Below are 22,130 nucleotides of genomic sequence, written 5' to 3'. Positions count from 1 at the left end.
CTTATAACGGTTCACTTTGTAACATTAGAGGAAATTGGCGAATGCTATGGAACGGTTCTTTCTTTTGGTTATTTTCGTCGTCGGTCGTCATCAATCTCGATTATTATGGTCTAAAATGAAGACGATTATCATGGGCATTCTGCTTCTGCGTCCAATGCCATTGAATCACAATCATCACAGACACAATTTTAACAACAACAGATAATGACATATCCACAACCAAAAATACTTCTAATCGATCCACACAAGCACAAGCACCCTCCCATTGCCTCTACGTAATCAAACAACTCCTCAACTAAATAAGCTACACAACCAACTGCCTCGCATCCTCAACGACACACCTCGCTGCCTGCTTAAGCTCCGTCTTCGCATCCGTCTCCCGCCACCTAGTCCAAGCGCTCAAACCCTCCGGCGGCTCAATACTCAGCGTATCATACCCCTGCTTGATAATCCGATGAACCTCCCTCGGACTGAGGTTCTTCTTCCGGTGCGCCGGAATAGGCGCCACGCCCTGGCCGTCAGCGTCGGGTTTGGCATCGTTCTGCTCCGGGTTGAACAGCAGGGTGTAGAAATGAGTCGAGACGGCGATGAGAGTGTCGACAGCGGCGACATGGACGTCCTTGGACGGATTGGAGTCTGTGGATTTCGAGCCGGACGGTTTCAGGGCGTAGACGTCGCGGTATTTGGTGATTATGGGGCCTGTTTCGACAAGTTTGTAGAAGAGGTCGTCGTAGGAGGACGGGTCGGGGAGGAAGGTGTCGCCTGCGGAGACGCAGAATGCGACTAGGTCTACGAGGGTTGTGGTTAGGGTTGTGATGTTAGGGTTGCTAGAGAGGTCGGAGACGTAGGTGGTTAGGAAGCGCATTAGGGAGAGAAGGTTGCGCCAGAGTTCCGACCAGTGGTATGTTAGGCGGATTTTGTTCATAGATAGGTAGGTGAGGAGGCGGAGGAGGACTGAGATTGAGTGGCTAGTGACGAGGTTAGCATGGGATGTTAGGGGTGGATGGTGGTTTGATGTATACCTGTAGATGTCGACGTCGAGACGTCGTCGCAGGTTGTGGGAGATTGTGTCGATTATAACGTCGAATATGACTGTTGCCAGGACGCGATCCCCTGAGGCTACGGGTAGATATGGCTGTCTTTGTCGGCAGAGTCGGACCTTTCGCCTGTTCTCTTCGCTGCAGAGGTGCTTGCAGAGGGTGGAGTCCTCGGCGAGGATGCGGAGGGTGAAGAGGTTGAGTTTGGCATAGTGCGCTATCCTTGGGGACCGGTAGGCATGGTGCAGAAGATAGGACGTCAATGAGAGGAAGCTTGCAAAAGGGGATTCTTCGTTGTCTTTCTCTGGGGCCTGGCTGATCAAATGGTAGCCAAAAAGTTTGTTGGCATTTGTGAAGTCGTAAGTAGCCAGCAGGATAGCTGCTTGCTGAGCCGGCCTGCGTTCGTTAGCGGCTGGTCAATCCTGTAGGGGCACCATGACTTACAGCGTCGCAAACATCTCCTTGGCCTCTTCCGCACTAGGTGGGCTAGCCTTATCTTTTTTACTAGGGGAGAGAACTCCAAGGCCAAAGTAAATTAGGGTGCTGAACAACGTCCAGCCCTCGGGAGCGTCATCCTGCACAGCAACATAGCCGTTTCTCAGGCCAGCGCATGAGATACCGACTCCCTTGACGATCTTTTGGATGCTTGTCACATTGACAAAGTCGTCTAGTCGCAGTTGGTAGGGGTTTTGGAATTCAAATTTGTTGTAGTTTGCCAGCATTCCTAAGAGAAGGAATGGGTCAAATACTTGGATCGGAGTTTCAGAATCTTGAACGAACTATACGGCGAGTTAGGACTTAGTTTGAGAATATTAAACGGACAAGGGTGGACTTTGAACGCAGACCTTCATGAGTGACGGGAATAAATCGCGATGCGTAAAATACGAAACCAGACTAGTTTTGTATGCGCCACTGGTCATGGCGATGGCTGTTTTGGTAGCCTTGATTCGCAATTCAACTGAGAAGAACGTCAACAAGGGTCCGTTTCCTTAGCACGTAAGGAGGTCCCTAATGGGTACTTACAACTGCTTCCACTGCGAATGATGCTATCCAATACAGTGACGAAATACGAGATGACTTGATCCACATGGTCGAGACCAGCAAGAACTGTAATGACATCCGAGCTAGGATTGGTGTACTTCTTCTTCAAGACGCAAACTAGAAAGACCATCAAGGTCTAGGTCATTACTTAGAGGTTGAAGTAGAGTTGCAATGGGGTCTATATAATGCCCACCTCTAGTGCATAGGAGTCCACCGGACTGACTCCGGAATCAGCTTCGCGGATAGCACGAGTGAAGAGCTGCTGGGTTTGGACCTGATCCAAAGTTAGCACACCGAACGGAACATTTAGTAGGGATGGCGGAAATATTACCTGCAAGTTGAGCGTCTCATCAGGGCTGAGTTGGTCTAGGACACTACTGAGCTGGCCTCGATCCGGCGGCAGCAGAAAGAATTCTCTCCAAAATCCCTCAGAGTGCTCAGTATAATCCGAAGTCTACAAGTGTTATATTAGTATTAGACGGACCAAATATCAAAGTGGCTGGACGTACGTGAAATAAGTTCTCGTATAGATGCACGACTTTGGGCTTGAAGGTTTCGGGTCTAGTTTGCTGAGTTAAGGGGGACTCCATGATGTTAGATGGATTCAGTAGAACATAGGACCATCGCTAGCTTGGCAGAGGGGGAGAGGCGTCGAGGGAGAGAGAATTGTGCAATAATGAAACGGGGAATGAGTTCTATTCTTTCTCTATTCCTTTACAATCATCCACGTTGTCATATCGAACACAAGAACGGCCACATCCTTTTCTGCCTATTTGGGCCAAACCCACATGAGCCACGCACGCTGTTTGGTTACTTACGCCACAATTTCAATCATACCCTCCACAGCCGACGGTTTGAGGTTCTCTTTTAATCTAAATTAAAGCCATTCTCTTGTCTCAGGTTTTCTTGATTGTGGTTACATCTTAGTCCCACTGATTGTCTAGTACTTCTTCTCTTTTATTGTCATATTAAGTACAGTTAATTAACAAGAACCAATTAAGGATGACTAATCAAGGGGATGGAACTTAATCGAAAATACTACTTCGTGCATATCGTTGTAGATACTACTTTGTGGGCGAGATGTCCATATCTAAAATTCTGTTTGCTGCAGTAGCATCATCCAGGCACTCATTACGGGTGCTGATGGATCTAAGGGTACTTCGTACTCTTTAAATATAAATTCTACCAGTACAATACTAATTGAGGATCGAATGTGGAAGAAATCCATTAGTCAGTTCCGTGTGCCTGAGGTATCAACCGGGAAGAGTAATCTGACAATTACCAATTCGTGTCCAAACAATCAGAATCAATCTGACAAGAAGACTAATCCAATACAACCACAAGATTAATGAAGAACAGAGCCGCATTCCTGCAAAGGGACCGAACCAGTAGCCGAATAATGTCATCTACCCCATATTTAACACTTCTAGTACTCTCTTTAGGTACCCGATCAGATGATGAGAATGGCGCCACTCAACTTGTGTAGAAACACCTCGACGATGATTGGCTGACCGGGTACTCGCCGTGACCCTCTTAACCGACCGTTGACTTTCTTCCTTAAAACAGAACTCAACCTCCGAGTCACATCAATCATCCCCTGTGCGCTGAACAATCCCACTAGATCACTTCAAATCCCATGAGAACTTAGCGCTTTGTTACTTCTCTTTCTGCATAGAGCCTTTGGACTTCCTATATCCATATTTGCATCCATCATGTCGTTCTGCAGGGTCACTGTTCGCTCTCCAGTGACATCATCCGCCACGATGTTGCGCTGTGTGAGAACTCCCTACAAGACTCCAGCGCTTCGTCTGTTCTCTTCGTATGGAAACGCTCACCGGTCCTCTAAGCGTGATATGCAGACAGCTACTGCGTATCGCCCTCATTCCTTGCCGACGGCTTTCCCGCCTCCGCGGAGCGGCGGAGGCTACGACACCTCTATCTCAGCAGAATTCCCCCCTCTTCGAGAGAAAACCGAAAACCAGCAAGAAATCTTTTCAAACATTAGTCTCAGAGAGAGTGAGGCCCAGACGCCAAAGCCTGTCGAATCGACTTCTCCTGCCTCGAAGCCGGCTGAAAAGCCTAGAAGAAAGCTCCGGGCACGGAAAGCCGCCATGAAGTTGACGCCCGAGGCGATCGTGCAACTCCGCAAGCTCCTGTCTCAGCCTGAGCCGAAAATGATTCGAGTTGGTGTAAAGAACCGTGGCTGCTCTGGTCTCGCCTACCATCTTGAATATGTGGAGAAGCCCGGTACCTTCGATGAAGTTGTGGAACAAGACGGCGTCAAGGTCTTGATTGACAGCAAAGCCTTGTTCAGCATCATCGGTAGCGAAATGGACTGGTTAGAAGATAAATTGAGCAGACGGTTCATTTTCCGGAACCCAAATATCAGTATGTTCCGCTAGCCCTCTTTTTTGTCTATCTGAGGAATTATGATTACTAACATGTTTTCCAACAGAGGAACAATGCGGTTGCGGTGAATCCTTCATGGTTTAGACCTACATCCCGGTTTTTCTTTTTACGGCCATTTTGAAGTCATTCCTCGGAGCATCGGTTGGCGTTCTTACGGATTGTTTTCCCTGGGAGTTTCCAAGTCTTTCCTTTTCCTTTGTTGAATACACCAGTGATTCCCGGGCTACGGAAAGCCCACATCGTGTAATACATACATCTATTTTCTTTTTGCAACCTGTATGTCAAGAGCTTTACCTTGGCTATTAGACCTATGCAACGATATGCTTTATGGAATAGTGGATAGCGTGCGTCTCCCCCCGTTCTATATCAATAACGATAGCAAATCAATGAAATAAAGAAAAACAATTAGAAATAACCTGCAGAGTATATTATATTTCCATCCTATCTTTTGGAGATTGTTGATGTGGCATGGGTCATTGTCAACGGAAGTTTTCCGCCTCTGCGAGAGAGTTTCCCGCCATGACGTTTGGGGCATACAATGCTGGTGAGAGCCATATGCATGTACCTGCATTAACCCAGTCACATAAGACCTCATACAAGAATGATGGGTAGGCATAGCGAACATAACAGACATGCAGACATATGACCCTCGAAATGGGTTTCGATTCGTCACTTTTTCCCTACCACAACCGCGGTATTCCGTGGGCCCTTATCGGGAAACCATATTAGTACTAATTAGTTCTCTGAGCGTAGTCTTCCAGTTCTCCGCAATCAGCACCAACAAACACCGCCAGTCAGTATATGATACAATCCAGCACCGCATAACCCTTAATATTACATTTTTCTCAACATCCAATAATTCCACGCGAAATGACAACCCCATTTTTATCCCCAACCCACATCACGGGAGAGAGTCCAACGCCAGACCCTCTCCTCCTCACCATCCGATTTTCAGCCTCAATCCCCGACCTCCCGCTGGACCTCCCGTACCCCGAAACAACCACAGCAGCAGGCCTAAAACAACTAATCCGCACCCGCCTCCCACCAAATCTCTCTTCCCACCGTCTCCGCCTAATCTATGCCGGCCGAGGCCTCGAAGACGCCATCCCCCTCTCCATCTCCCTAAAACTACCCCCGTCACCGACCCACTCACCACGACCGACCCCCGATGAAGACACAGGCCTCTCCAAAGCAAAAGGCAAAGGCAAAGCGCCTGTCCGCGACCAACCCCGTCTCTACATCCATTGCTCGATTGGCGATATCGTCCTCGCGGCCGCAGATCTAGTCACAGAAGCCTCATTGGCATCTACACTCCAGCAGGAGAACCAGTTCCCGAAAGATGGTGGTCGGTCGAGTCCGCAGCAGCAGCAGCATCAGGCGTCATCGACGACGCCTGCCCCCCGTGGATTTGACAGGTTGTTAGCGGCGGGGTTTACCGCCGCCGAGGTGACGGCGCTGCGTTCACAGTTTTTGGCTATTCAGTCTGTGTCGCGGACGCCGGATACGATGCCGAGTGGGGCGGAGATGCGCGAGCTTGAGGATCGGTGGATGGATGAGGGGTCGTCGGCGATGGCGGCTGGGGTTGGTGGGGTTGGGGATGCGGCGGGATTTACGGATGATGATGGGGGGTTTGGGGCGGGGTCGCGGGGGGCTATGGATGATATGCTTTGGGGGGCTGTTATGGGATTTTTTTGGCCGGTAGGATGTGCGATGTGGTTGAGGAGGGAGGAGGGGGTTTGGAGTTGGCGGAAGGGGTTGGCGGTGTTTGTGGGGGTGGTTGTTAATCTGGCATTTGGGACGATGCGAATCATGAATTGAGACTGGAGCGTAGTTTGTTGTGTTTTCTTGGATTCCGTCCCCTCTACATCTTGTCTTGTGTGCTGATGATACCCTATGCTCTTGATTTTGGTTCTCAATAGGTTGTGCAATTAAATTGTTGGTCTTGTACCAAAACTACAAAGGTCGGCTTGATTAGGCCATGGAGATGCTATCATACAACGTTCCTTAGTAATGTCCGCTACAGCAGACATGATATGTCGTAAGATGAAAAGGAAAAACGAAGAACTCCCGAACAACGCCTGCTTGCCCTAACGCTCAATGGAACTTGCTGTAGATAACGGCAACAATCAGGAGGACCAAGGTGGTTATAATCGCAATAGTAATTATCCTATTCGTAGCCATCCTGCGCAAGACGGGTAAACGTTAGTAATCCCGATCACGGAGCAAAGGGTAAGAGTTGGAGGAGTCAGTACCTACGGGCCATGCCCCTCAATGTTTTAATGCTGGTATCAACATATCCTTCGCTTTGCTGCAGGTTGCCCCGGGTATGCATAATGGTTTCCCGCTGCCGGTTTAGATCCGCTAACGTGTTGCGGCCAATATCCTCCGTCTCCAGAGCAACCCGTTGGCTCTCCTGGAGTCTAGCAGAGCTACGCTCCAGGCGGTCCGTGCCGGACAGAAGCTGCTGTCTCTGCTCCAGATGCTCATCCTGCGGGTCGTCTGTGTAGCGATCACCGAAGAGCGCTTTCCGGTCGTCCGAAAGTGATTTGAGCTTGCGTTTCGCTTCATCAAGATCGGTGGCATAGTTGCGGAACCGCGCGTTGACCTTTGACCGTGCTGCGGAGGGAATGTTTTGTTTCTCCATGCGCATTTGATCCAGCTGTAACGATCTGTCAGCAACAGCTAGAGAATGATAAGCAACCAACGAACCAATTCAGTAGCTTCTTCTAGTGCGCGTTCCGCTTTCCTGATGATCGATTTCCGGTGTTCTCCACTCGACTCTGCGATCTGATCCAATGTCTGGTTCAAATCGGCATGGATCAGCTTCAGCTCGGCCTCGTAGCTACTGAACAGCTCCGAGCCAGCATCGGTATCTAACGGATTAGACATAATGACGAGGTAATATCTTTAAGTGGGGAGAGAAGAGAATGTGTGCGTTGCGGAGTGGTCTAATTTGGGGGTCAAAAACGCTCAGAAAGCGTCACGAATAGGCAGGTGGATTTCCAGAACCACCTTATCTTTCCGGTGGCTGGTGGCGCTGCAATTCGTCCGACGAACTGAGTAGAAGGACGAACACTACACAATGTAGGAAGCGGTCAGCAAGGTAGAAAATGAAGGATACAAAACAAAGACCGAATAGTATGAATTCTGGCGTTGAAGGAGAGGAGGGGTGATAAGGTAAAACAAGATGACGATGGAAGATACTACTAGTAACTCATGAGGCGGTGGGAGGAGATGACAATCAATGGTGACAGGAACGACCCGCACGTGATCCACGGCCGAGGTTGAGGGTTTCCGTCTTCAGTCATTAGAAATTAAGTATCCATTAGTTCATTCTTAGGTTTCTATGGAATACCTATTGATTGGCGGGTCTTCATACCACAATATCCAGTATATTGCTATGCAAAAAGAGATGTCATCTGTCTCCCTTCGTTCGATCAACGGAATCTGATATCGCGCAGATATGAGCCAGCCACCCGACTATAATGCCCCTGATACTGGAGCTGTGGAGTATTCCATTTAGCCCCGTAAAAATAAACCCCCCATTGCACCTTGGCCAATGACATTCCTTGTTCTTAAAAGTATCATACTGCAATATTTATCCCCTCAAAGCCGATTACCCCCCATGATTAACCCGCCCGCTGTCATCTGATACGGTCACGCCTTTGCATGAAAGCGGATTTGCAAGGGCGTCTTTGAGGTCTTAGCCTGGCCATCTTGGCCTCTCTCGTTCCCTCCTGACCTAACCCTTCTCCATAATCAGGAAATTTTTGGTCCTCGCCACCCCCGGAAAGTATGAACCGAGGTTTGCATAGGGGCGAGTAGTATAGATCTACAGTTCCGTCTATTCCCTCTCCTGACCACTGTTGCGCCTTAAATAGCAGACGTCTTGTACCTTTCACCCGCTCGTATTTGGCTCTCCCAGTTCAATGGGAAGCTTGCTATCTAGAAATCTTCTGTCTCATGCCACTTCCTCACTCCGAGCGAGTCGCTATCGTTGGCGGCGGCTGTACTGGAATCGCTTGCTTCTGGGCCCTGCAGCATTCCGCGCATGATGTTCATCTATTTGAAGCTTCGGCAAACTTGGGTGGCCGTATCAAGACCCTATCATTTGAACACAATGGAAAAGAAGTTAATGTGAACACGCAATCGCCATCCTTCAATACCGAGGCTTCTCGTCAGTTTCGTTGTACCACAGCGGCATTCTAGGGCTAACATCTCTGTCCAGCCAACCTCGTGAATTTGCTTCGCTGCCTTGGAATTAGCACATCCACTCTACCATTCTGCTTCGCTGCCTCAAATGGTGTAGATACTTATGACTGGTGTAGTGGCATTTTGAGATCTATCCTCCTGCACCCGTGGATGCTATACAGCTTAAGAGCCTACCGTTTAGTGCTCGACATTATATGGTTCAACTATCTAGCTATGGACCTCCTGGGGGGCAACTATCGGTCTCGTGAGAGTGCTGATGTCGAGCCATCGCCTACCGCGCATGAATATCTCTCAAAGGAAGGGTACTCGAAGAGTCTTTGCGACAATTATCTAGCACCCCTACTTTCAACCCTATGGGGTACGAATGTTGGAAGGCTACTACCGCAATTTCCTGTGAAGACTCTCATCCGTTGCTTATGTGACCATAAGCTCTTTGGCACACGGCGAACCACGCCAAACTTTCGGCGTATTGATGCCGGAACAAGCCATTTTATTCAGACCATGGCCAGGGATTTCCCCTCTGGGAATGTGCACCTCAATACCAGCGTCACGGAGGTAGTTCGCTTAGGTAAAAAAATATATAATCTTTCTACAGCTGATGGTAGAGAACTGCACTTCGACCATATCATCTTCACTGTGGACAACCATGAGATCCTCAAGATACTGGGTTCTAGCATGGACGCCGAAGAAGAGGACATCATCCAGGGACTCAGAACAACCAACAATATTGCCGTCTTACATTCAGACCCTCTTGTGAGTAGTTGCCCACATCACAATAAGAGCACACTATGAACCAACCACTTATGCACTTAAACCAGCTCATACCCAACACCGACCGGCCCAGGCCCGCCAGCAACTATATCACGGCTTCCACCAACAACAGTCAAAATAAGTCCGAGTCCCGGAAATCCAGCCTCACGTACAACGTAAATTTCCTCCAAGACGTCCCAACCTGTCTCTTCGACCGGCTCTTTATCACCCTGAACCCATTTACCCCACCGCATCCTCGTTTCGTACACAGCGTATGGGAATTCACCGACCCCAAACTTAGCACAGCAACCCTCCTAGCTCAAAGCCGCCTCCCTTTGATCCAGAACAAGAGAGGGTTAAGCTACGGCTTCCGTTGGAGCGGACGTGGGTTTCTCGAAGACACCGTTACGTCCGGTCTTGAGATCGCGATTGAGCATTTAGGCGCTCGGGTCCCGTTTGAGGTCCAGTACCATTCTGATCCTCTGGACTTATCGGGATCACACCCCCTAGAACTAGGACTGAAGGAGCACCTTGTCCGGACAGTGCTTTGTCTAATCAGGGTCTATGTTCTAAGTTTTGAGATCTCGTGGATCCTGTTGGGGGCGCTTGGGTTCCCAGTGTCCAGAATTGGGGCTAAGTTCGAGTGGGTGCTGGGCGGGAATAAACCCTGAGTCGCAGGTTTGGTGGTAGCAGGTTTGGTGGTAGACAGCTCTATAGAACTGGATTCTATAGTAGGAAATCAAATCAGTGAAAACGTAAGACTAGTTTGACATTAACGTAAAACGACTATGATGGATCATTCGCCTGGCCAGTACAAGATACATCAGACATGGTATACATATTGTTCATTTTCTTTTATTCTTTGGAACCCTTTCTCAGTCCAGTAAGCATTAGGTCAAGAGAGATCTGCCGCATTTCCACAAAACGCCATTTAAAGGAATTTCTCGCTATCCTGGCTGACAATCGTCGCGCTTCTCTTCGCGTCAAGGAAGAGGTCTTCGCATTCTGCCACGTCGGCCTCCTCGATGCCTCCGGGACGTCCGTTGACCCGTGCAAGGATGCTTGCTGGGGTCAGTAATTGCAGAGCGTACCGCAAGCTGACGTTACTGCCGTGCTCGGAGATCTTGTCAAGGGCGGGGTCGGTGATATTGAGGCCTTCTGTCTTGGCACGAAGTCGAATGATAGTCTTGATCTCTTCGGGGGAGTAAGGGTGAGTGGGGATGATGAGGAGGCGAGCGAGAAGATCAGAAGGAATTCCGTGTGCGGCAGTGATACCGTCGGAGCCGCGGATTTCAGTGTGCCCGCGGTTGGAGGCAAGGATGACAATGGGGGAAATTGTGGATTCGAGTGCCCGGTTCAGGTAGGTGAAACATTCAATATCCAACATGTGGACCTGAGAGGTGTATTAGAAACCTTAGGGGGAAACGTAGTCACGATAAACCACATACCTCATCAATAAAGAGAACACCAGGAACCAGCTCAGCAACTCCTTGGTCGATGTAGCGGCTGACTACCTTGTCGATCTCCTGACGCAGCTTATCCGTAATCTCGGTTTTCTTAGGCTTCATAAGTTGTCCCATCATGCTCATCACGTCCTGTCCGCCTTGTGGGCGAGCGTTGGCCATGTCCAGGTCGTGTAGCGTCACATCCTGTACGATTTCCTTCTTCTTGTGAACCTCCCCTTTAGGAACAGGAACGTATTCTTCCGCTTCAAGATCGAACTCGGTTGCATAGGCATCAGATCGTCCAACTCTCTTGCAAGCACCGGTGTTCGCTTCGATGTAGATAACATCCCCAACAGTGACTCGTTCCTTCTGGATAGCTTCATAAATGCTGGGATCAAGGCGCAGCTTCTTGGTGCCCTTTGCAGACTTCAATCCGATAATCAAATGACTGATAGTGCGTCCATAGCCTCCCAAAGGGTTCTCAGTTTCCTCGGGCGTAAGCTCGGTGACTTCACCTTCGTACACTTCCTTCGTTTCACGCACACGGAGACCTAAAAGCATGTTAACCATTAAAACTAGCCTTCTTGGGAACTGCACAATTCGCACCAATTGCTCTCCGGAAGTTCTCCATAAGGGCCTCGGTTTTCTTAACCTCCGCAGAGTAGACTTCACTGCCAACGATCGGGCAAAATGGGACCTTGGTACCCAGTTCCTGTGATACGGCAAGGGCAAGGGCTGTCTTTCCAGTTCCAGGTCCACCGGCAAGTAGAACAGCACGTCCCGCCATCTTCTTTGCTTTAATCAGATCGACAATGACACCGCAGGCCTATCGAGGAATCTAGTCAGTTATCATGATGGTCAAGTAACGCGACCGGAGGGGAAGCGTATCGCGCACCTCACGGGCGGTTGCCTGCCCAACAAAACCGTCACTGGTAGGCTCTGGAGTGCCATCAGGACGTAATCCAAGACCCTTGATATGCGTGTGCGCAGCGGTCCTGTTCTCGCGCGAATTGCCCTTTACTTCGCTAATCTGGACCATGATGAAAGGGTTGCGATCTCTCTCAGAGACCACAATAGATGAAGCTTATTATGTTCGGGTGGAAAGAGATCGAAGACGTAAAGGAAAATATCGAAAAGAAACGGAATTGATGAGCGAACAAAACTGGAGAAAGGACGATAGCGATGGATGCTTCTGGCCGAAATTCAAGTGCAGCTTAAGGGACCGCTCAATGATATCCGTCCGTTGCCAGGGCGGTGAGGCCGCCTCCCAAATTCTTTCACCTCACTGTGGTCAACGAACTACTCCGGCCTTTCATATTGATCGGATAAACCCGTCGCGTCCGTTGGCACCGTTCACTTCCTCTCGACTGTCTTTCCTCTGTCATGGTCGATACGATATCGACTTTTTGATCAACACGATGGCAGGTTTACAGTCTCGGTCGGCTTTGTCCCTCCCATTCTCCCTCTCTACGGCTTTTCACAACCTTTCGTTAACCGCCTCCAAACGGTCCTTTTCCACAACGCTAGCCTCGCAAAAGATCAAACCGCTGCCTGACTACATTCCTCCTTACCCTTACGGCCCTAATCAGGTCTACAGGCAATCGAATACAGGTCTCTATGGAGGCGTTACGATCCAATTCGGAAACAAGATCTCCCAAGGTCGGAATGAAGGGAAAACCCGACGCATGTGGAAGCCAAACGTCCGCCGAAAGAAGATCTTCAGCGAAGCTCTCAATGAATGGCTGTATATCAAGGTGACGCGTAAGGCGTTGCGGACAATCCGGAAGTCTGGTGGACTCGATAACTACCTTCTCGATGACCGACCGGGGCGGGTTAAGGAACTTGGAGTGTTCGGATGGAAGTTGAGATGGCAGGTCATGCAGACCCCGAAGATCCAGGAGCAATTCCGAAAAGAGCGGAAGCGCTTGGGTCTCCCGGAACCCCCGACATTTGAGGAGTGGGTAGCGCAGAAAGAAGCCGAAATCAAGGCGCAGGCGGAGGATCAGACCAACATCAAGGATGTCACGAAGCCAAGATACAATACAAAGCTATACTAGAAGGGGCGGAATCAAAGTTTCTGGAGAAGCAGTTTGAACAGTTGATTTGTTTCTGATTTGTGGTGATCAACGGATGGGGCGTCTGTATTATAATTTTGGTTAGGGTCACCTCTGTCCCGTATACCAGCATACAACTACCACTCGGTTGTTGCGTTTATTTTCTTGAATTTGCATGATTAGCTCTTCAGTGTACTTTATACGTTGTCAATGCTATTTTGGGTTAAATATCTAGTTCATTATGGAATACCATGGATGTGGTATAGGAGAGAATGACTTATCACACCACGCATATAATGTCTCAAACTTTCTCTACGAGATCTACCCCAGTATCCTAAAATAATGCCCAATACGACCTACAATGAATCAACCAAAAAACTAACTCGGGAACTCTTGGATAATTATGCCGGGCCGTCGATGATCCGCAGTTAATTTCCGAATGCGGCAGATACTAGATAAGACCGTTCCAGAAGTATTGCGACGCTGCAAACTACATCTCCACCCATCTCAGGGTTTACTTTCTATTAGAATGAACTGATCGGCAGCCTACCTCTTCCTGTCTTCTTGGTCACCCAGCAAACAGCCGCTGGGGGCAAATCATTTCGTCATGCAGTTCGCTCTACCCCCTCGGAAGAACCTCAATGCTCCTCTGTACGGTCACTCTTCCCGGCTTTCGTTGCAGCGCAGGAAACAACTTAAAGCCGTTGCGATACTAGGATTCGCGCTGCTTGTGATTTACTTCCTCTTGTCGCAGCTCTTCCACTCGAGTACAGGGACCCCTGCTGCACCGGCCGGGACTTCAAGTCTCGTCATCGTATCAGTTCTAGACCGTGTCCGTTGGAGCAGCGATTACATCCAAAAGATCACCAATAACAGAGAGGACTATGCCATGCGTCATGGTGAGTGAACATGCGACTTCACAGTTGATGACACTTTCTTACAATACGTGCGTCGCTCAAGGTTATACCAACTTCTTCGCAAACCTATCCGATTACGAGTCTACCCTGGACAACGCCCCACGAAGCTGGGCCGTCGTCCCAGCCGTTCGACATGCGATGGCAGCCCATCCGCATTCGAAACAGTTCTTCTACCTTGACGCACATGCGCTGATCATGAACCCGAGCAAATCGCTCGAGTCGCATCTCCTCGAAAAGGATCGTCTAGACTCTTTGATGCTCAAGGACGTCCCGGTCGTGCCTCCGGATAGCATAATAAAGACCTTTTCGCATCTAAGACCCAAGGACGTAGACCTCATTCTTACCACGGACAACGAGGACCTCAGCTCCGGGAGCTTCATCATTAGACAGGGAGAGTTCGCGCATACCTTCCTGGACATCTGGTTCGATCCTTTGTATCGCAGCTACAACTTCGCTAAGGCAGAGGCACATGCTTTGGTAAGAGATATTTTTGTTCAGTTTTGGGTCACTTTGTTGTGCACCTGTGTACTACAGGCACTAACGGTGATCGCCTTTCCAGGATCATATTGTCCAGTGGCACCCGACTATTCTGGCCAGACTGGCCCTGGTCCCTCAGCGGACCATCAACGCATATAGTAAGGATTCGGCGGGTGCTGGCATAAATGGGAACTATAAAGACGGTGACTTGGTCATTCGATTCTTTGGATGTGACACGGATACGAAGCGGAGTTGCGAGAAAGAGATGGATCCGTATTGGCGTCTATGGACTAAGAGAAATGAGTAACGGTCTCCTACGTATGAAAATTAAGTTCTTTTATTGAATGAATTCGTCATTTTGGATATAGGGAGTTCTCTAACTACTAGGTGTCCTCAATCGACACTCCTTGGTCTGGGTAGGTTGGTGTTCGCAGCTGGAGGCATCTTTTCGTACAGGGCGTTACTCATTTCCTATGTTTTCATGTATAATAGTTACTAAAATATTATCAGTATTCTTTGACATGAGACCTAGACCCGGACCTGGGTAGTGGGCACGGGCTACTACCATAGTCTGTGTTACCAGCCCATAATTAGTCTTTACGTAGCACCTTTTTATGATAGCACAATGACCTCCCACCGCCCCCCCGGGCGGAACCCCTGCCATGGACGACTGTTCCGACAGCTCTACTTCAAAATAATGTACCTGGAATAACCAATCTCGGGTGATCATGAATACAACAAGGCCAGAGCTAGCGATACCTTGCGACATTCCTTGCCAACGAAACTAGGTTTGTTTCTTCCAGCCTTCTTCTAGCCCAATTTAAAAAGCACCGGGGAGAATAACAAAGCTCTTGCGCTTGTACTTGTCACCAAACTCCTTGCGGTAGCGGCGTTCCTTCTTCTTAGCCCATGCGGCCATCTGCGCGCCACCGACAGTGATGAAGAATAGAACGCTCCAGTTCAGACCGCTAACCAAGTAGATACCAACCCAGGCAATGATTTCGAAGAGGTAGTTCGGGCAGGTGACGAGGTTAAATCCAAATCCCGAGGGAATACCCCTGTCTGTGGTACCCGGACGGCGTAGGTCACGTAGCACCAGGTGGGCATTCAAGTTGGCCAGCTCACCGAAAGTGAATAGCCCGAGACCAGTGTAGAGGAGGGCGGGTTTCACTTCGTTGGTTGCTGCAGATGCGTCGGGACGGAAAACCCAATAGGCGATGTTCAAGCCAGCCAAGATCCAATAATGTGCGCTGTTCTTGAAAATGTTGCGTGCTGGCATTGTGGCATTGCTGAAGCGGTGGATGAAGATAGTCTCGAATTCGCGCTTCAGGAAATGGAGGGACAATAGTGCACAAACCAGTTTCTGAAGGTAGGATGGTTCGAGAAGTGGCTTGTCAAAATTGTAATAGAGGTACGGACGGAGAGGGTAGAGGAAGAGAGCGGGGATGACGAGAGGGCCGAAGTATTCAATGATGAACACGGTGCGCCAGCCGATCTGGGGGCCTGGGGTCCGTGTCAGTCTTCTGTTGATGGTGACAAAAACAACTACGTCGCCGCATACCGAGATCTTTGACATGAACAACGCTCCTTTCCTTCAGGCCGGTAGCGTCAACTTTAGTGTCTCTGGAGTTGGGTACTACGCTGCGGTCGCTTCCTTTCGTGATTCTCAGGCGATGAATCGAAAAGCCGGAAGCCGCTGCGAGGGTCGTGTAGATTTCCTGGGCGGGAGCATTGGGGCTGATCTGGACTTCCTTCGGTAGTTTCTTGATCGGCCTGCCTAGTACAGGGTCAGTAAATGTACAAAGATGTAAGAGATATGCAGCAAAGTGCTAATTCTTCGGCAGACTTTGCTGGAGGCATACCGCGTGGCTCAACAATTAAAGTAATAGTTGCTGGCGCCATGGTCAGTACCCGAGACGTGCCTTCAGGGTGCCTGGAGTAATCGGTCAACCTTGAAAATAAGCAATTGATTGCTTTCTAGGCAACAAAGTATATCAAATATACTTAAGGTGAGAGGGGGACGAGGGTACAATTGTGCAGGGTGATAAGGAACTGTATAGTACACTAGTAGTTGACCTCGGCCCAGAGTTGGTCACGTGATACCAACAGTTCGGAAAGTTGCAATTGTTGAGGCCGGAAATTAAATTTTAAAGTTGAGAGCTTGAGAGTGGGGCAACGCCAAGAATCCTTTTGAAGTCACTTTGCTCAGCTTGCTATCATGATTTAGTATCTACTAAGTAGGTAAAATGCCATCTGATGGGAACTTCAGCGCTGTAGATAAGGGCCCATTAAGGTCCATACTGGTTTCCCATTGCTACTCTAAGTAATAGTCCCTAAGAGGTAAAGCCCTTTTCCTTACCCACTTACTTCCTTCCACAGTAGCTAGTTTATTATATTACAATATTAAAAGACTTTCAGCTCATGTGGTACAATCACTAAGACGGCTTGCGACGGTGGTGTGTAGATACTAGTGTCTCTTTAGTTCCAGTCTGTTCAGCCAGCCTTGTTCCGGGTTTCTCGCCGTCACATGATTCTAGAAGTATTTCCATTTATCGTTAATTTGTATTCGTTCAATGAATTGTCATACGGCTTGTTGAGTGTAAAGATCATGATAATATCTTTCGAGGCCTCAATTGGTCCCGTCCATGGTCAATCAGTATTGGATACCCATACTACCATAGACATAAAATATCCGGTTGCGTCCTGCGCCACTCTTCAAATCACGGATCGCCCGGGGTCGCCCAAAATCAAACTAGGCAAAGTTGACCGACTGGAGAGTCGTTTACATTGAACCTTGGATCGTTCGGCGCCCAGGATCCCTACTTTCAGCCTATGATTATCCGCGGCGGCGCCAGTGAGCTCCTACATTCCAAGCCATAGATGAGAAGGTCGTATTACTATTATCTCAGCCTCGACTCGTATACCTGCGCGCGAATCAAATCATCGCTGTCTCACTCGCACGCCTTGTTCTGTGGGGCCCTCCTTGTCAAGAACGACGACGACGAACAAGTCGGATGCTGTATTTTTAATACTATTCCCACCAGAGCTGATCATCTTGAGCTGATTCTGGTTCTGATTCTCAGCCGCACCGTAGTCATCTTCGGCTGTAATGTTTGTTAACATATAAAATCCGGTTCCAGAATATTTTTCTCACTCCCTTGAGATGGTTACCCTTATGTACATTCAAATACAACGGTTCATTTACTTTCCTCCCCTCCCCCCACTCCCCTTCACCTCACTTAACATTTGAACGGTAGCTTCACTGTATCTTCATAATATCAGTCACTTCTAGCATCACTGCTTCTTCTTATATACGAATTCCCTGAATTCCAGACGATCGCTTGTGATTGAAGGTATAGGTGGGTGGCCATGATCCCCTTCGTCCGTCTGTATGGGCCATTACCTTGTTGAACGGGCCTGGCACATAATTACCCTTTTCTTATGTCTCCATAATGCATTAAAGAAAGTGGATGGCCAAACATTGAACCGCTTTGTTTTCAGAGATTACCAATGCTGATATTTAATGAAGTCCATATACCCTTACTCTCACCGTATCTTCTTCCGTCTATTTCTTGCTCTTTTCCCATTGCTGTGTTTGCTCGTCAATCCTCTAGTTCACAATGGCAGAAGGCCAGAGTGCTTCGGTGATCAATGGGCTAGGCAAGACCGTTTCTCAACTTGAGAAGCTCGTGTCAGCATCACTACGGCCTTTGCCCACTGACACAGGGGATGGATCTTATGTCACGGAGTCAAACAGTACGGGATTTGTCAGAGACCTCAGTCGTATGGATCTCAACGATGTCAAAACCATCGTAGAGATCACCAAGAATGCCGCTACAGGGGATCCCGTCAATGATAAGCAGTATATAATGGAGCGTTTGATCCAGGTGCGTCACTGTTACATTCATCAGATTGGTAGCTAGGTCTCCAATTAATAAGAAAATGCATTCTAGCTTACTACCGCGCTTCCGTCCACCTCTCGAGTCGGTAAAGAATTGACAAATCTTTTCCTCAACCAGTTGTGGAAGGACCTGGAGCATCCTCCAGTTTCGTATGTTGATCAATAAAGACATGAACCATGAAAGCACATCTAACGATGGAAACAGCTATCTTGGCCGCGAGTACTCGTACCGAGAAGCAGATGGTTCAGGCAATGTAAGTGTGCGCCTTCCTCCGTGATGTTGATCGTTAGCTAAGATCAGGAAGAATGTTCTATGGCCTCACATTGGCGCTGCTGGTTCTCATTACGCAAGATCCGTTCGCCCAAAGACACCGCAGTCCCCTGCACTCCCAGACCCAGAAACGCTTTTTGATTCGCTTTTGGCGCGCAAAGATTTCAAGGAGCATCCAAACAAGATATCCAGCATTCTGTTCTACATTGCGTCCATTATTATCCATGGTAAGTAGTGGCAAAAAAGCACCCGTCGCCGATCCGTGTCTAACACACTCCGAGACTTATTTCAAACGGATCGCAACGACGACACGGTTTCCACGACATCATCATATCTCGATCTTTCACCGTTGTATGGCAATAATCAAGACGAGCAAAATCTTGTCAGGGCTTTCAAAGATGGAAAACTTAAACCGGATTGTTTTTCCACCAAACGTGTACTGGGATTTCCCCCAGGTGTTGGCGTGTTACTGATCATGTTTAACCGTTTCCACAACTACGTAGTCGAGCAGCTGGCATCCATAAATGAAGGCGGCCGGTTCACTAAACCAGATGAAACAGATACGAAAGAATACGCAAGATATGATAGCGACCTCTTTCAAACGGGTCGGCTAGTGACTTGTGGACTATACGTTAATATAATCCTCAAAGACTACGTCCGAACTATTCTGAATGTTAACCGAACTGACAGTGTATGGAGCTTGGACCCTCGTGCTGAGATGAAGGATGGCTTGCTCGGCGACGCAGCAGCTGAGGCCACGGGCAACCAAGTCTCGGCTGAATTCAATCTCGTATACAGGTGGCATTCTTGTATTTCTCAACGTGATGAGAAGTGGACCGAGAACTTGTACAAAGATATGTTTCCTGGGAGAGACCCGAACGGTGTTTCCTTGCAAGAGTTCGTACGAGGTCTCGGAAAGTGGGAAGCGGGCCTCCCAGAGCAACCCCAGGATCGCCCATTTGCAGGCTTACAACGTAAACCTGATGGATACTTCGATGACGACGGTCTCGTCAGGATCTTCGAGGAGAGTGTTGAAGACTGTGTCGGTGCGTTTGGTGCATCTAACGTTCCAACGATCTTCAAAAGCATCGAAGCTCTGGGCGTGAAACAAGCCCGGTCCTGGAATTTGGCCACTTTGAACGAATTCCGCAAATATTTCAATTTGACTCCCCACAAAACATTTGAAGACATCAACTCCGATCCCTACATATCTGAGCAGCTCAAGCGGCTATACGATCACCCAGACAACGTGGAAATCTACCCGGGCGTTATCGTCGAGGACACAAAGGAATCCGTAGTTCCTGGAAGTGGGCTGTGTACGAATTTCACGATTTCTAGAGCCATCCTCTCCGATGCCGTTGCCTTGGTTCGAGGCGATCGCTTTTACACAGTCGATTTCACTCCAAGGCATCTTACAAACTGGGCCTTCAGTGAAATCCAGCCCAAAGACTCCGTTGATCAAGGACATGTTTTCTACAAGCTCGTGTTGCGGGCATTTCCCAACCATTTCAGGGGAAACTCTATTTACGCACATCTTCCCCTGGTTATTCCTTCTGAAAACAAGAAGATACTGACAGAGCTTGGGTTTGCTGAAAAATACAGCTGGGACAGGCCCTGCTATACTCCTCCGCCACAATTTATTACCTCTCATTCGACTTGCATGTCAATATTGTCTGATCAGGAGACGTTCAAGGTGACATGGGGTTCAAAGATTGAGTTTTTGATGCAGCGTGACAAACAACCCTACGGCAGAGATTTCATGCTGTCCGGGGACCGGCCTCCAAATGCAGCGTCTCGCAGAATGATGGGAGCTGCTCTGTACCGGAAGAGATGGGAGAATGAAGTAAAAGCATTTTACGAAGATATAACTTTGAAGCTTTTGCACAGGCATTCTTACAAGATTGCTGGGATCAATCAAGTTGACATTGTCCGAGATGTTGCAAATCCCGCTCAGGTTCATTTCTGCGCGACGGTTTTCTCGCTACCTTTGAAAACTGAATCTAATCCCCGAGGGATCTTCACGGAGTCAGAGCTATACAAGATTATGGCTGTCGTTTTCACCTCCATCTTCTACGATGCGGATCCTGCCAACTCATTTGAACTTAACCAGACTGCCCGGGCAGTGACACAGCAGCTTGGGCAGCTAGCAATGGCAAATGTCGAGGTTGTTAACAAGGCCGGGATCATTGCCGATCTAGTAAGCAGTTTACACCGACACGACGTGCTCAGCGATTATGGTGTCCACATGATCCAACGACTCCTTGCCAATGGTCTACCAGCGCATGAGATTGTATGGACCCATATATTGCCAACCGCTGGCGGAATGGTAGCAAACCAGGCGCAGCTTTTTTCCCAGTGCCTTGACTATTACCTTTCTGAAGAAGGCTCGGTCCATTTGCCTGAAATCAAGCGACTGGCGAAGGTTGACACACCGGAAGCTGACGAACTGCTGTTAAGATAGTATGTGGCCCTGCTTCAGTCTCATTTCTCTTTGAAAACTGACCCTATGAAGCTTCATGGAAGGTGCTCGGCTTCGGTCTTCCGTAGCACTACCTCGAATGGTGGCAAAGCCCACTGTTGTTGAAGACAACGGGAAGAGGCTGAATCTAAAGACAGGGCAACACATACTTTGTAACCTGGTAGGTGCAATCTCGAGGGAGCTCGTTACGATGGCCGTTGTTGGTGCAGGCAACTTACCGTTGGTTCTTATCTAGGTGTCTGCCTCCATGGACCCCACAAGTTTCCCAGAGCCCGAAAAGGTCAAGCTTGACCGTGACATGGATCTCTATGCCCATTTTGGTTTTGGTCCACATCAGTGTCTAGGTATAGAGCTTTGCAAACTAGCACTTACCACGATGCTGAAGGTCATCGGGCGGTTGGATAATCTGCGTCGTGCCCCTGGGCCCCAAGGGCAGTTGAAAAGACTGTCTGGACCCGGTGGGATTGCGAAGTACATGACTCTCGAGCAAAGTGGATTTTCTCCCTTCCCAACGAGCATGAAGATCCAGTGGGATGGTGAGTTACCGAGGTTGGGGGAGAGATAAGAATAGTGAAACGCAATGTTGACAGAATGCTCTCTCGGATAAACGTTAACAAGAATGTATTGTTGACCGTGTCATTACTACATTGTTGGTTTGTATAAAGTCAATTCGAAATGACATATTCTTTTTCTTTTGGTAAATCGGCATTCCTACCCGGTGTAATTATTCCGTGGGAGTTCCTCATGTTGCTGCTCCTTGGACATTTTTCAGCCTGTTTGCATTGAAAGAAGAAAAAGGCGAAAAGCGTAGTACTATCTTGTATGCTTTATTAGTTCTTGTACTGAAGGTGCCTGAAGAGTATGAGCTAGCTGACGGCATATGGATGTGTGTAATGTGGAGAGGTTATAGGCCTATAACAAGTATTCGGTTAAGATGAGGGGTAGAGACGTGAATATATATTATATCTGAAATACGAGAACCGAAATAATAATAATAATAATAATGAACTCATCTGAGAGAGAGAAGATATACGATTCATTGGATGAATCAAGAGATGTATTGGATACGACCCGGTGAAGGTAACTTTCAGCATAGACCGGGAAAACAAATTAACCATAACTGAGAGGTGAATCGGT

At 48.5% G+C, this 22,130-nt stretch overlaps 10 protein-coding genes across 10 annotated transcripts; 6 read left to right on the top strand and 4 right to left on the bottom strand.

Moving 5' to 3' along the window:
• Positions 1-209: 209 nt before the first annotated feature.
• On the bottom strand, positions 210-2,918 carry BDW43DRAFT_3629 (ARMH3 family protein). The gene is made up of 8 exons (XM_032049965.1): positions 2,588-2,918; positions 2,410-2,532; positions 2,272-2,352; positions 2,061-2,214; positions 1,883-1,995; positions 1,482-1,816; positions 1,023-1,433; positions 210-968 (listed from the first exon to the last, which is right to left on the bottom strand). Exons 1-8 carry the CDS (start codon positions 2,666-2,668, stop codon positions 305-307), a joined length of 1,962 nt encoding a protein of 653 aa, XP_031906236.1. The 5' UTR covers positions 2,669-2,918; the 3' UTR covers positions 210-304.
• A 746-nt stretch (positions 2,919-3,664) lies between these two features.
• On the top strand, positions 3,665-4,898 carry isa1 (Fe-binding Fe/S cluster assembly protein ISA1). Its single transcript, XM_032039923.1, has 2 exons — positions 3,665-4,466; positions 4,534-4,898. Exons 1-2 carry the CDS (start codon positions 3,791-3,793, stop codon positions 4,569-4,571), a joined length of 714 nt encoding a protein of 237 aa, XP_031906235.1. The 5' UTR covers positions 3,665-3,790; the 3' UTR covers positions 4,572-4,898.
• Positions 4,899-5,239: 341 nt separating this feature from the next.
• On the top strand, positions 5,240-6,519 carry BDW43DRAFT_3522 (DSC3 family protein). The gene has a single exon (XM_032049951.1). The coding sequence runs from the start codon at positions 5,358-5,360 to the stop codon at positions 6,303-6,305; it is 948 nt and encodes a 315-aa protein (XP_031906234.1). The 5' UTR covers positions 5,240-5,357; the 3' UTR covers positions 6,306-6,519.
• A 62-nt stretch (positions 6,520-6,581) lies between these two features.
• Positions 6,582-7,376, bottom strand: BDW43DRAFT_305186 (v-SNARE protein VTI1; the record flags this gene model as incomplete). Its single annotated transcript, XM_032045751.1, has 3 exons — positions 6,582-6,669; positions 6,740-7,146; positions 7,197-7,376. The coding sequence occupies 3 exons, from the start codon at positions 7,374-7,376 to the stop codon at positions 6,582-6,584; spliced, it is 675 nt and encodes a 224-aa protein (XP_031906233.1).
• A 522-nt stretch (positions 7,377-7,898) lies between these two features.
• BDW43DRAFT_3584 (uncharacterized protein) lies at positions 7,899-10,297 on the top strand. Its single transcript, XM_032049961.1, has 3 exons — positions 7,899-8,664; positions 8,716-9,452; positions 9,518-10,297. Exons 1-3 carry the CDS (start codon positions 8,451-8,453, stop codon positions 10,118-10,120), a joined length of 1,554 nt encoding a protein of 517 aa, XP_031906232.1. The 5' UTR covers positions 7,899-8,450; the 3' UTR covers positions 10,121-10,297.
• Positions 10,042-12,140, bottom strand: rvb1 (RuvB family ATP-dependent DNA helicase pontin). The gene is made up of 4 exons (XM_032049953.1): positions 11,790-12,140; positions 11,501-11,720; positions 10,898-11,445; positions 10,042-10,842 (listed from the first exon to the last, which is right to left on the bottom strand). Exons 1-4 carry the CDS (start codon positions 11,931-11,933, stop codon positions 10,381-10,383), a joined length of 1,374 nt encoding a protein of 457 aa, XP_031906231.1. The 5' UTR covers positions 11,934-12,140; the 3' UTR covers positions 10,042-10,380.
• BDW43DRAFT_257921 (mitochondrial 54S ribosomal protein bL28m) lies at positions 12,068-13,250 on the top strand. The gene has a single exon (XM_032039921.1). The coding sequence runs from the start codon at positions 12,124-12,126 to the stop codon at positions 12,949-12,951; it is 828 nt and encodes a 275-aa protein (XP_031906230.1). The 5' UTR covers positions 12,068-12,123; the 3' UTR covers positions 12,952-13,250.
• Positions 13,251-13,555: 305 nt separating this feature from the next.
• Positions 13,556-14,649, top strand: BDW43DRAFT_305182 (putative alpha-1,6-mannosyltransferase subunit; the record flags this gene model as incomplete). The annotated part of the gene is made up of 3 exons (XM_032045750.1): positions 13,556-13,847; positions 13,909-14,342; positions 14,425-14,649. 3 exons carry the CDS (start codon positions 13,556-13,558, stop codon positions 14,647-14,649), a joined length of 951 nt encoding a protein of 316 aa, XP_031906229.1.
• Positions 14,650-15,162: 513 nt separating this feature from the next.
• BDW43DRAFT_305181 (trans-2-enoyl-CoA reductase (NADPH) TSC13) lies at positions 15,163-16,244 on the bottom strand (the record flags this gene model as incomplete). The annotated part of the gene is made up of 3 exons (XM_032045749.1): positions 15,163-15,845; positions 15,904-16,119; positions 16,205-16,244. 3 exons carry the CDS (start codon positions 16,242-16,244, stop codon positions 15,163-15,165), a joined length of 939 nt encoding a protein of 312 aa, XP_031906228.1.
• Positions 16,245-17,712: 1,468 nt separating this feature from the next.
• Positions 17,713-21,740, top strand: BDW43DRAFT_3479 (peroxidase/cytochrome P450 family protein). The gene is made up of 7 exons (XM_032049947.1): positions 17,713-18,229; positions 18,296-18,393; positions 18,449-18,497; positions 18,549-18,741; positions 18,796-20,974; positions 21,027-21,153; positions 21,229-21,740. Exons 1-7 carry the CDS (start codon positions 17,963-17,965, stop codon positions 21,556-21,558), a joined length of 3,243 nt encoding a protein of 1,080 aa, XP_031906227.1. The 5' UTR covers positions 17,713-17,962; the 3' UTR covers positions 21,559-21,740.
• Positions 21,741-22,130: the final 390 nt, after the last annotated feature.

This window comes from Aspergillus alliaceus (assembly GCF_009176365.1).
Source record: "Aspergillus alliaceus strain CBS 536.65 unplaced genomic scaffold BDW43scaffold_1, whole genome shotgun sequence".
NCBI classification, from domain to species: Eukaryota; Fungi; Ascomycota; class Eurotiomycetes; order Eurotiales; family Aspergillaceae; genus Aspergillus; species Aspergillus alliaceus.
This window is presented reverse-complemented; position numbering and strand designations above follow the sequence as displayed.

Excerpts from the sequence above, each read along its gene's own strand:
- BDW43DRAFT_3584 (XM_032049961.1), top strand. The coding sequence starts at position 8,451 with ATGCCACTTCCTCACTCCGAGCGAGTCGCTATCGTTGGCGGCGGCTGT. Across the intron at positions 8,665-8,715 it reads CTTCAATACCGAGGCTTCTC|CCAACCTCGTGAATTTGCTT; the intron begins GTCAGTTTCGTT and ends ATCTCTGTCCAG. Across the intron at positions 9,453-9,517 it reads TCTTACATTCAGACCCTCTT|CTCATACCCAACACCGACCG; the intron begins GTGAGTAGTTGC and ends CACTTAAACCAG.
- BDW43DRAFT_3479 (XM_032049947.1), top strand. The coding sequence starts at position 17,963 with ATGGCAGAAGGCCAGAGTGCTTCGGTGATCAATGGGCTAGGCAAGACC. Across the intron at positions 18,230-18,295 it reads TAATGGAGCGTTTGATCCAG|CTTACTACCGCGCTTCCGTC; the intron begins GTGCGTCACTGT and ends AATGCATTCTAG. Across the intron at positions 21,154-21,228 it reads AACACATACTTTGTAACCTG|GTGTCTGCCTCCATGGACCC; the intron begins GTAGGTGCAATC and ends GTTCTTATCTAG.
- BDW43DRAFT_3522 (XM_032049951.1), top strand. The coding sequence starts at position 5,358 with ATGACAACCCCATTTTTATCCCCAACCCACATCACGGGAGAGAGTCCA.
- BDW43DRAFT_257921 (XM_032039921.1), top strand. The coding sequence starts at position 12,124 with ATGATATCCGTCCGTTGCCAGGGCGGTGAGGCCGCCTCCCAAATTCTT.
- rvb1 (XM_032049953.1), bottom strand. The coding sequence starts at position 11,933 with ATGGTCCAGATTAGCGAAGTAAAGGGCAATTCGCGCGAGAACAGGACC. Across the intron at positions 11,721-11,789 it reads GGCAGGCAACCGCCCGTGAG|GCCTGCGGTGTCATTGTCGA; the intron begins GTGCGCGATACG and ends ATTCCTCGATAG. Across the intron at positions 10,843-10,897 it reads GTGTTCTCTTTATTGATGAG|GTCCACATGTTGGATATTGA; the intron begins GTATGTGGTTTA and ends TACACCTCTCAG.
- isa1 (XM_032039923.1), top strand. The coding sequence starts at position 3,791 with ATGTCGTTCTGCAGGGTCACTGTTCGCTCTCCAGTGACATCATCCGCC. Across the intron at positions 4,467-4,533 it reads TTTCCGGAACCCAAATATCA|AGGAACAATGCGGTTGCGGT; the intron begins GTATGTTCCGCT and ends GTTTTCCAACAG.
- BDW43DRAFT_3629 (XM_032049965.1), bottom strand. The coding sequence starts at position 2,668 with ATGGAGTCCCCCTTAACTCAGCAAACTAGACCCGAAACCTTCAAGCCC. Across the intron at positions 2,215-2,271 it reads TGGACTCCTATGCACTAGAG|ACCTTGATGGTCTTTCTAGT; the intron begins GTGGGCATTATA and ends GTAATGACCTAG. Across the intron at positions 1,817-1,882 it reads TATTCCCGTCACTCATGAAG|TTCGTTCAAGATTCTGAAAC; the intron begins GTCTGCGTTCAA and ends CTCGCCGTATAG.